General features: G+C 40.3%; 1 protein-coding gene across 8 annotated transcripts in view; it reads right to left on the reverse strand.

Moving 5' to 3' along the window:
* LOC137257807 (serine/arginine repetitive matrix protein 2-like) overlaps positions 1-12684 on the reverse strand; it is a 139058-nt gene that overhangs the window by 94750 nt on the left and 31624 nt on the right. For all 8 annotated transcript variants that reach the window (XM_067795294.1, XM_067795285.1, XM_067795319.1 and 5 more), the window contains one exon: positions 2724-2834. In XM_067795294.1, coding sequence (XP_067651395.1) covers positions 2724-2834 — 111 coding nt within the window. The remainder of the gene's footprint in view (positions 1-2723; positions 2835-12684) is intronic.

Consider the following 12684-nt stretch of genomic DNA (forward strand, 5'->3'; position numbering starts at 1 on the left):
TGTGAAAATGTGATTGATGTTTGCTTTTCTGAGCTATTCAGGGTTATAACTGTACCTTTATTTTTCAGATGATTTATTGTCATATCTTGTAAACTGACAATGACAAAGTCTCCAAATTGTGCTGATGACTTTCAACACAATGTTCACCTAATGCCGGTGAAGCCCTTCAGCTCAGAGAGCAGTCAGTCAGTAAGTTCGAGTTACCTCCCCATGTGACTGCTGCTGCTTTTCAGTGTTGGTGCTGTGATGTTATCAAAGCACAGACGATATGACAAACATGGAGGTCAATACCGACTTCTTCCTAACTGGCCAAACTTCATTATTACGCCTTGATAGGATTGATAATCAGACATGTCAGTCGAAATTCTTAAATACCAGCCACGTCAGTCAATTCTCACTAAAACTTTTCATTAACATGGCAAATATTTGTTCCCCTGATAATGTCGCTTCATGAACAATCAACAAGGTAAAGATGTTCTTTTCTGGGGGCTACATTCCAGCAAGGAGTCCCTTCAGTGTAATACAATGTTTTAAATGGGACTGGACAGGTACTGATCTCAGCAAAGTCCAGATAAGACACATGCAATAACTACAATCAGTGCACCAGAGCCTACCCCTCCATTCCGGTCTCCTTTGATCAATGAAGCCGTTATCATGTGTTGGGTAGGCATGCCTTCAGTACCAGCAAAGAGTAGATAATATTTACTCAGGAGCCCCTTACAATGTTTACAGGGAAGGATGCCATACATTTTTCTTTGGATGAAAGGTGATAAACTGCATCATCTCAAACCCTACTGATGAATATTCAATGGAATCAACCACAACTTCAGCAAAAGATACGATGTGTTCAGGATCCAGCCTGCATGAGACACCCAGTCAGTGTAATAACTCCAGCCTGCATTAGACATCTAACCTGTGACAGAGACCCAGACTGTGTTACAGACCAACCCTGCATTAGACCCAGCCTGTGTTAGGGGCAATGCCTGTATATAAGCACCAGACTGTGTTACAGACCAACCCCGTATTAGACCCAGCTTGTGTTAGTGATCCACACTCTATTAGACCCAGTCTATGTTAAGGGCAATGCTTGCGTATAAGCCCAGTCTGTGTTACATATCCACTCTGTATCAGACTGAGCCTGTGTTATTAATATAACCCGCATATATTTGTCTGTGATACAGATCCACCCTGTTTTATGGATAACGCCTGTGTTAGGGATATTAGATCCACCCTGTGTTATGGATAACGCCTGTGTTAGGGATACTAGATCCACCCTGTGTTATGGATAACGCCTGTGTTAGGGATACTATATCCACCCTGTGTTAGGCTAGTGGGTGAGTGAGGGAGTTAAGTTTTGTGATGACACATATTCCAGCAATTTATCAGCAGCTGAAGCCAGAAATGGGCTTCTTACACTGTAGCCATGTGAGGAACTGGACCAGGGTCTTTAGTGTGACAAGCGAATGCTGTAACCACTACGCTACCCTCCACATGGATGACCCCATGCTATTCCTGCAGGTTGTGTTGAGCTATGCAACAAGCAGAGCCAACATCTAGGATGAAGTGTACAGTACTTTTACAATTGTTAAAGAAAGGCTTTACACTGGAGAAATGCATGCATTCCTTACAATTTTCCCCAATGACATCATTGCCACCTGACTGAAGAAACCAGTCAAAGTACATTTTAGAAATTTCAGAATTAATATGAATCAAAATAGTAACTTTTTAAAAGCAACAGGACAATGTTACAAATATGTTAGCAACATGTAACCTACATCTACAAAGTCCCTTTTGAAAAGTTCAAAACGTTTATTTTGATGACATACACTCATTCCTTACACAACAAGCCAAGCAAAGTAGGAAATGGGGAAACACACACAAGAAAGTTTTTATGAGCAAGCAGGTGACTGGACAGGTCCAATCATGCATCACAAGGACTGTTCTTTAAAATGACACCTGATGTTGAATGCAGATGAAACGGATAGGAAATGAAGGCTACATAATTCATGATTCAGCTAAGAGGAAATGTTCAATTTAAGTCACAGGTATAAATCTGAAACTGGTCATTATCAGCACTTAGGCAGGGGATGTTCATCTGCCTCAGCCCTGTCTAATTATAGAAACGCAGGTCAGCAATGAAAGGCTATTGCTTCTGTAATACTGTAATAGTCTGTCAGCTGAACCCGTGTAGGATCACCCATATAATGATTGGTTAATGCTTGACATCTTACAGCAATATCTGATGTTTTAAGAAAAAAGATGAAATCTTTAATGGATTAATGGCATCCCATTGTGTCCCATGCATGTTCACAGAAAAGACTGAAAGGATTAACAGAAATATCTGGACACAGGTATTATGAACTTTGTCAGTGATGAAAATAAGAATATTTAAAAGTTTTATTAAGTAAGGCCAGACCAATATTAATAAATTAGTTTTCAAAATCTGACCATATTTGACCTAATTTTAAAAAGAAACGACTTGAAGGCAAACAGCAATAAACTGATATGAAAATATATGTTCTACATTAATTAATTAATTAATTACATATTTCATCTTTGTAAACAAAAACACATAAATAATATGTCTCAATTCAACATGACATGTAACTGGCTTTCACTACAAACAAGTCTACATATGTGCAAAAAAGCAAGCATTGCAGATTTTCTGCAGAAACAGTAAAATTGGAACATGAGTGATCAGAATAAGGTATATAGGTACTTACACAGGTCGCCCAAACTCATCCTTGTCTACAGCAACCTCAGACACACCTTCTTTCTCCATCAACATTTTCCGGAACACAGACACCTTCCCCTCAATTTCCTCGGCTGAATACCTACAAACAAGGAACACTGCTGTTCACAACTAATTTACCCTTTAATGTAAGCAAAACATGTCAATATCATTCTTGCAGGTCTTGCATTAAACAAGTGGTAGGTGAGTGTTTTTAGTTTTATGCAGTTTTTAGCAGTATTCCAGCAACACACAGATGGGGACACCTGGCTTCACACATTATACCCCAACATTTTAACCAATGAGCTACTCGACCACTGCAAAGAAGTAATAGGATGTTTTGTTCAGTCTGTGTGGGTTCATATCAGAATGATGGACGATAAAAAACCTCGAAATACGGATAAGTGCACAAAAAATAAATAAGACATATGGTCCTGAAACCTATGTCTTGACAGGGTAGGAAAGGGTTGGACAGGATAGGACTGAATAGGACAGGGTTGGACTGAGTAAGACAAAGTAGGACTGGGTAGGACAGGGTTGGACGGGGGACAGAGTAGGACAGGGCTGGAGAGGGTTGGACAGGGTTGGACAGAGTAGGACAGGGCACAACAAGGTTGGTCTCGGTAGCACAGTGTTGGACAGGGTTGGACCAGAAAAGACAGAGTAGGACATAGTTAGACAGAGATGAAAAGGGTAAGATAAGGACTATTAAGGTAGAACAGGGTTCAACTGGGTGAGAGAGGATAGGAGAGGGAACAGTGTAAGACAGGGATGGACAGGGCACGACAAGGTTGGTCTGGGTAGGACAGTGTTGAACGGCAAAAGACAGAGTAGGACAAGGTTGGACTGGGTAAGACAGGGATGGACAGGGGACAGGGTAAGACAGTGGACTGGATTGAACAAGGTAGAGTGGGACAGGATTTGACAGGCTTGGACTGGGGAAGACAAGACAGATGTTTGTCTAGACGATGTAATATTCCTGGTGAATACAATGTGTATCACACATAAGGTGGTGTGTGAAGATATTTATGTATTTTGGAATGTAATTTTTTTATGAACAAGAGTCATCAGAAGATGACATATCCCCCTGCCCCAACATATCTGAAAGGACAAATCATCTCACAGTTACTTATTGTGTTTTCAGACCAAGTCTGAATTGTTTCCATGGAATTCATGAAAAATATAAATGCCATATATCTGTAATATAAACAAGTCACCATTTCAAGATCTCTCTCATATATCTGCCAAGATCTTTTAAAAGAAATGAAATGGTTTTCGAGTTGGACTCCGGAAACGAAGTCAGCAACGTATTCATGGAACTGAGAAAATAATACATCATAAAAACCTGTAAACAACAAAAGGCACCACTTTGGGGACTGCCACACATATCTACCAAGTAACACTGACAGATATTAAGAAGATTTTGAGTTCTGCTCTGGAAACGAAACACACATCTTACTTTTGAGACTACATCTGAAACATTTCCATGGAAACCAAGAAAACAATAAATCACAAAAACCTGTAAATAGCAAAGGGTGCCACTTTAGGTTCTGACTAATATATCTACCAACTTCTGCAGAAAAATATTGAAGGGTTTTTGAGTTCTGCTCCGGAAACGAAGCCCACGCCACCATAAGACTAACACCAAAAAGTTCCATGGAAAAACAAACAAAATATAAATGCCAACAATCTGGAAATAGCAAAAGGTTAAACTATAGCCTGAGATTACTACGAGGGTTGGCTGAAAAGTTCTAAGCCTCACTGTGAAAAAATGTTACAAAGTCCATGTTTGTAATTTATTTTTCTACATAGTCCCCTTCCAAGTTCACACACGATGTTGCCAAGTTGCCAGCGATGCCGGTCAGGAAGAAATCTTCTTCAGCTACCCTAAAAAAATCAGTCACAGCGGAAATGACGTCATCATTACTTGCAAAATGGCGACCGGCGAGTTCCTTTTTCATTTTGGGGTGAATAAGGAGGATGGTCAATGAGTTCAAAGCCACAATCGCGGATTGTTGACATGGCCACCACCGATTTGTGAACAGGCGCATTGTCTTGGTGGAAGAGGACACCTTTAGCGATCATCCCTCGTCGTTTGGCTTTGATTGCTTCTCGCAACTGGTTCAGTAGATCAGCATAGTATCTGTCGTTGATAGTTTGACCTTTTTCAAGATAATCAATGAGCAGAATACCCCTGGAATCCCAAAAGACTGATGCCATCACCTTTCCAGCTGAGGGAACAGACTTGGCTTTCTTCGGAGCTGGTGAATCAGGATGCTTCCACTGTTTTGACTGTAGTTTTGTTTCTGGTTGAAAGTGATGTATCCAGGTCTCATCCATGGTTACAAATCGTGCCACAAAATCATCGGGATCTGCTTCAAAACGATGCAAATTGTCAAGGGACGTCTGGAACCTGACACGTTTCTGTTCTGCTGTCAAGAGCTTTGGCACCCATCTTGCAGAAACTTTAGTCATTCCTAATTCGTTGGTGATAATATGCTCAACAGTCTCATGAGAGATGCCCACTACACTAGCAATATGTCGAGTAGTCAATCGTCGATCATCCATCAACATATCGAGCACTCGCGTGATGTTTTCTGGAGTGGTTGCTGTTGAAGGCCTTCCTGAGCGTGGGTCATCATCAAGGCTTTGTCTGCCACGCTTAAATTCTGCAGGTTTCTGAGTTCTGCTCCGGGAAACAAAATGATTACGGATGGATGGATGGACAGACGGACGGACAGACGAGGCGTCAACTCTATCCCCATGCATTATATGACGGGGGATAAAGACCTGTAGACAGCAAATGGCACCACTTTGGGTTCTGCCACACATATCTGCCAAGTTTTACGGATGGATATTAAGATTTTTTGAGTTCTGCTCCGGAAACCAAACACACCTCTCACTTTTCAGACTAGGTCCGAACGTTTCCATGAAAACCAAGAAAACAATACATCACAAGGTCCTGTACATAGCAAAAGGCACCACTTCAGCTTCTGACATGCCGGGGGATAACAAAATGGTTACGGATGGACGGACCGAGAAAATAACAAATGACAAACAAATAAACCTGTAAATAGCAAAACCCACCACTTCAGGTTCCGACTGGTATATATAACAAGTCTTGCAGAAAAATACTGAACGATGTTTGAGTTCTGCTCCGGAAACAAGGCCCATCCACCCATTTTGAGACTAAGACCGAACTGTTTAAATGGAACCCGAGAAAATAATAAATCACAAAAACCTGTAAATAGCAAAAGGCACTACTTTAGGTTCTGACTGATACATCTTCCAAGTGTTGCAGGAAAATACTAAATGGTTTTTGAGTTATGCTCAGGAAATGAAGACCAAACCTCCCATTAGACTACGACCATATTGTTTCCATGGCATCAAAAATATCCATCACAAAAATATGTAAATACCAAGAGGCACCACTTTGGGGTCTGCTACACATATCTACCAAGTTTTACTGACAGTAATTAAGAAACACAACTCTCACTTTTAAAACAGAGTCCAAAACATTTCCATGGAAACTGAGAAAATAATAAATCACAAAAACCTGTAAATAGCAAAAGGCACCACTTTAGGTTCTGATTGATATATCCACCATGTTTTGTAGAATAATATTGAACGGTTTTGAGTTCTGCTTCGGAAACAAAGCCCACACCACCTTTAGTGTAACGTCAAAATGTTCCATGGAAAAACAAAAAAGATAAAAATGCCAAAAATCTGTAAATAGCAAAAAGCACACCATAGTTTCAGATTATTACATCTATCAATTTTGGTCTAAAAATATTGAATGGTTTTTGAGTTATGCTCTGAAAACAAAATGATGACAGACGGACAGACAGACCGACAGGGGCATAATAAAATTGATGCTAGTATCTCTGATCACACAGTTGAGTTAGTTCCAGTGGGAACCTACAAATCAATAAAATGAATCTCCTTGTTGCACTAACTGATCTGGGATGGCAGTATGGACAAGACTTTGACATTTAATAAATGAAATTTGTATAAACCATTGATACAACTGTCTGAGAAGAACGACAGAAGGCATGTGAGTGTTCACCAGTCAAGGTTATATTATTTTGCATAAATTACCATGAGTGAAAACCTGCTGCCCTTTAAGGCATGCCCACTATATCACTGTGATTCAGCTTAACTCAACACTAGTCCACAAGAAATTTTCATTCTTATACATGAAGTTCCTACAGACTCTGAGTTGATAGATGGACGCTACATTTATCAAAGAAAATGTATCATAGCAACCACATGACATACCTTGTTTGAAAGGTCTTACAACACTGTTAATAAATATTTTCATCACATTATTCAAATAATATAGCTCCAGTTAAGTAATTTTGTATACAATAAAGGTGTAAGCTTGCACATACAAAATAACCAGATTTACCACAGAATCCACAAAAACCTTTTCTGCTTTTTGCTAACTGTAAGATATCATAATATCCTCTCACGTATTTCTTTTCTATTTACATGTTTTCATGTCAAATAATTGAAAACAGTTGTTAAACAATATGTCTGGTTGTCTTTTTGACCCATAACAGTGGCTGTCCAATCTGTAGGAGACACCTTCGAAGTTTTATATGAATAAGAATTCTTTGATATTTGGTATCAGTCAAAAGCTGAGACAATAACATAAATCTTGAAAGGAGTATTGATGTTCCTTCATCACTTAGAACTGATTCCTCACTTCCATCCTGATGTCCATTCATCACCTAATACTGACTACCCCTTTCCATAATGACGTCCACCCATATGTCCCTTCATTACTAAGAACTGACTCCCTACGTCCATCCTCATGTCCCTATATCACTTGCACCTGACTGCCCACTTCCACCCTGATGTCCCTTCATCATTCAGTACTGACCCCCAATTCCGTCAACAGGTCCATTCATCAGTTATGACTCCCCACACCCATCCTAACGTTCTTTCTTCACTTAGAATTGACTCTCCATGTCCATCCACCCTAATGTCCTTTCTTTACTGAGAACTAACACCATATGTGCACCCTGACATCCTTTCATCACTTCAAACTGACTCCCCACTTCCAGCCTGATGTCCCTTCATCACTTAGACCTGACTCCCCACGACCATCCAAATGTTCTTTCATCACTTAGAAGTGACTCCCCACATCCATCCTAATGTCCTTCCATTACTTAAAACTGTCCCTTCATTACTGAAAACTGACTCCCCACTTTCATCCTAATGTCTGTCACTTTGAAGTGACTGCCTGGTTATCATTCTGATGTCAATTTATCACCTAGAACTAAGTTGCCCATGAATCACCACAAGATCCAAACACCACTGTTCAAGGCAAGGCAAAACCCATGCACCATTGCAAACTTCTTCCAGCAGCTGGAGTCTGTTTCTGTTCTGACATCATGCACAAGCTCCCCTGATGACAGAACCTTCACAAAAGCTGGTTGGAGCCTTTTTGGGATTGAATTCCAGACAACCTCAGAAACATTCCAGAATTTTCAGAATTACAGTATAGTCTGAAAATGGCATACAACTGAACATTTAGTGTTAGAGCTGTTTCTCCTTAAAGCATGTGATCAGATATCAATGGACTGGGGTTACAGTTAGCATCTTGTATAGACTCAAACCCTCACTCTACTCTGTTGTTCATATCACCAGTTGGTGGTCAGCTACTTTCAGAGTGTGACCTCGCATCATTCACTTGTTTCTTCCACTGAGAAAATTGCTGTCTAAGATGACTTGTGCATATGAAAGACTTGTGGAAGCATTGAGTTTTGGTGTAACACATGTCAGGGTTTCATGATCAAACAACCAAATCTCAGTAGGGACACTTAAACCAGTAGCACTAGTCGTTCACAAGTCTGAGAGTTATGTCTGAAGAGAGCAAAGCAGCATGTGTGACAATCTGACTCATCAGTGCCCTATAATCTGACTATCTGCCAAAACATCACAAGTGTCTGGGGGACACCACAGTTTTGTGTTTTTATCTTGCAAGTAAGCTGGCATGTGAGAGTTTGTCATGTAGTTGTTGGTCTGAGGATGTTAATGTTGTGAAAAGAGATAAAATACTCAGTCCTAAATTGATTCTGCTCTACCCTTTCTGTTTTTCTGCTTTCAGTCACCTTGTAACATGAGGAGACCATGGACAATATGAGTTTTCCCTGACACTTTGAACAACAAACACAGCTGACTTAGGCCAATTACTCCTGTGATTGTTCCAGGTGGCCACTACTTGTCTTTTGGTTAAGTATCAACATTACTTTCTGATGGCTTAAGTAATTAAGCTCTTGAACTGACATAACTGTGATATATTTTGATAACTGCTGAAACTACATTCACTCTTGTGATATATAGCAATTACTACTGACAGCACTAGGAAACATTCACTCATTCATGCACTCTTGTGATATATATGGATCATTACTGACAACACTAAGAAACATTCACTCATTCATTCACTCTTATGATATATATGGATCATTACTGACAACAGCATGAAACATTCACTCATTCATTCACTCTTGAGATATATATGGATCATTACTGACAACACTAGGAAACATTCATTCACTCTTATTATATATATGGATCATTACTGACAACAGCATGAAACATTCACTCATCCATGCACTCTTGTGATATATATGGATCATTACTGACAACACAAGGAAACATTCATTCACTCTTATGATATATATGGATCATTACTGACAACACTAGGAAACATTCACTGATTCATTCACTCTTGTGATATATATGGATCATTACTGTCAACACTAGGAAACATTCACTCATTCATTCACTCTTATGATATATATGGATCATTATTCACAACAGTTTTCAACAACAAACTTCAGAGTTCTGATATATGCTTAGAATCACTTCTGGTGGTTGTGTAATATGCTTGGGTTCACCACTACAAACTGCACTCACTCCTACCAGGAAACATCCCCCATGCCTGGCTCCTTGTAACTGCAAATGATGCAAGACAATCTGCCACAATATGATGAGAAAATAATTTGATCTAAAGAAAGTCTTCCATGACAGCTTAGGGGAGCAAGGTGCGAGGTGTTAGCTGACACTACCCAGTCTTAAAACCCATTCCTCACAGTGGCTAATTCCCTGGAGCCAGATTTAAGATGATGTTAGTATTGATTGGCCCTGGTGTTAAATGTGAACGATAAGATGCAAGGTGTGCCGTTTCTTGCTAATAAAATTTGGGCCTGTGTTCTTTGCAGATTGAATATTGAGCTGATAAGATGTGATCAACAGTAAAGCAGGTGCAGGGATACGGAGAGCTTTGCTGGGATCAGAGAAGGGGAGGGGGGTGAGGTGGAATGGGGGTGTACCTACTCTTTCCACTCAGAGTAAAAGCCACAATACATACAGGTTTACTGGCATTAGATTCAAGGAGGTGAGACCAACTCTTTCCTCTCAGAGTAATACCTGCACTGATCCCAGCATTGAACAAAAACTTCCATGCAGGATTATGAGAGGCACCCAGAGACATTGGCACGTTTCAAGAGTGTAAAGGATACTGTCAGCATCTGAATCACCACCTTGGTTTAATGTGTGCCATTAGCTGAGCTCTCATCTTGTCCTTTCACACAGGAACACTAGGTCTTGTGTTGTTACTGCATCTAAACGTTTTATCAGCAGGTCTATTACAAAGATTTGACTTATGGCTAAAGGCTTGTACTTTTAAGATGTTGTAAGCTAAGGAAAGTAATTATAGAAGCTCTAAAAGTGGGGTATAGAACAAACGATAAGTGACAACAAATAATTTATGAAGATGCCTACCAAAGATCACGAACATAGACATACTGAAATTGAGGCCTTTCTTTTTTATTTAAACTGCTGAACTTTTCAAGATGACCTTCTGTGAGATAACACACAAAACCCCATGCCATCTCACCAGCTGCACTCATTCCTGTAAAATACTGACTGCTAGGAGATTGTTTGTGAAAGATTCAATTCAAACAATGAATAGGGATAGAGTAGCCATGTATGCTCCTGATGAGCAAGGTCTGACCAGGTTCCTGATTCTCCCGAACACCTAGGTCTTAAGGCTGAACAAGTCTTTTTTCTCATATAACCCACTGTATCCAACTTGGGTGATGAACAACATACAAGCCACTGCAACTGACTGAAACTATCAAGCACATATAAACCACTGCAACTGACTGAAACTATCAAGCACATATAAGCCACTGCAACTGACTGAAACTATCAAGCACATATAAGCCACTGCAACTGACTGAAACTATCAAGCACATACAAGCCACTGCAACTGACTGAAACTTGCAAGCACATACAAGATACTGCAACTGACTGAAACTATCAAGCACATACAAGCCACTGCAACTGACTGAAACTATCAAACACATATAAGCCACTGCAACTGACTGAAACTAGCAAGCAGATATAAACCACGGCACATGACTGGAACTACCATGCTGATATAAAACCACTGCAACTGACTGAAACTATCAAGCTGATATAAACCACTATACCTTGTGGTGTTTTGGTCATTCGCATTCCAAATTCCGCTTTCAAGTTGTACTTTTACATGTAACCAATATACGCATTTCGTTTCTGAGCTGGAGGGTTTGTTTTTTGGTGAAGGTTGAATAAAAGGGAACCACGTGTGTGGTCCAACGGACTGAGAAGGTGTTAGTCCTTTTCTTCTACATACACAACATATTTGGCAACGAAGGTGGCGACGTACAGTTTGTCGGAACCTCCGCCGTTTCTTGCAACCGCAGGTGAGCCGCCTATACCTTGGACTCAGTGGATAGAGATGTTTGATAACTTTGCGGTGGCCAGTGGTATACCGGTGTACAAAGGGAAGCAAGCCCGTAAACGTGCTATATTGATACATTGTCTGGGAACTGAGGGGCAGCGTATCTTTAGAACTCTTGGTGAAACTTACACTTACGATGATACTGTAACTGTGTTACACAACCACTTTGTCCACCAACGTAGTGTTATGATGGAGAGGTGGCATTTTCGTCATTGTGACCAGAGGCCGGGAGAGAGTATTCGTCAGTTTGTCTTGGCTCTCACTGAACTCGCGTCTACATGTAAGTTCGGTTTCTTGACTAATGAACTAATTCGTGACCAACTGATTGAAAAGACCACTTTCCAAAGAATTAGGGAGCGTTTATTAATGGAACCAGACATGCTGACGCTTGATAGGGCTGTTACATTGTCCGTGCAGATTGAGGAGGCCATTGCGGAGGCGAAGGTGATTGAAAACCGGACACCGTCTTTGATCGAAAACAAAACAAGTGTACAGGTTGTAAAGAAACAATCTAGAAATCACGATAAGAGTAAAGTGAGGCAATCACCTGTTACATCTGGACATTGCTATTGTTGTGGTTTTTCATCTCACTATGCTAAGGATAAAAACTGTCCCGCTATGGGAAAGAAGTGTAGAATCTGTGGTAAAGTTGGACATTTTGCTAGACTGTGTAAATCAAAAAGTTTAGTCAAAATGGTGTCTTCAAACAGTGATTCTAAGGACAAGGATTATCCTCACACTGAAGTGTATTCTGTGAAAGCCGAAGCAGGACAATTTAAAACTTGTCAAGTGAACATTGACAGTAAGCCAGTGACATTGCTGATTGATCTTGGATCCAAAGTGTCTATTTTGAATGCAGCACTTTATAAATCAATGTTTCCTCAGCACATGCTGCAGCCTGCCAGCCAAACTTTACTTGGATATGATGACTCTGTTTTGCCCATACTGGGTATGATTTACCTGGACGTGGTCTTCGAAGGTCAAGTTGTGCGGGGTCATCGCTTCTATGTGTCAAGGAAAGGATCCAGTTTACTAGGGGTTGGTCTCTTTGACAAACTCCAGTTCGAAATTCATCGACAAGGGATGAAAATTCAAACAGTGGGAAATGTGCCAAGTGGCATTTACGAGAAATATCCATCAGTCTTCTCCGGAT

The sequence above is a fragment of the Haliotis asinina genome, chromosome 1 (assembly GCF_037392515.1).
Source record: "Haliotis asinina isolate JCU_RB_2024 chromosome 1, JCU_Hal_asi_v2, whole genome shotgun sequence".
In the NCBI taxonomy this organism is placed as follows: domain Eukaryota; kingdom Metazoa; phylum Mollusca; class Gastropoda; order Lepetellida; family Haliotidae; genus Haliotis; species Haliotis asinina.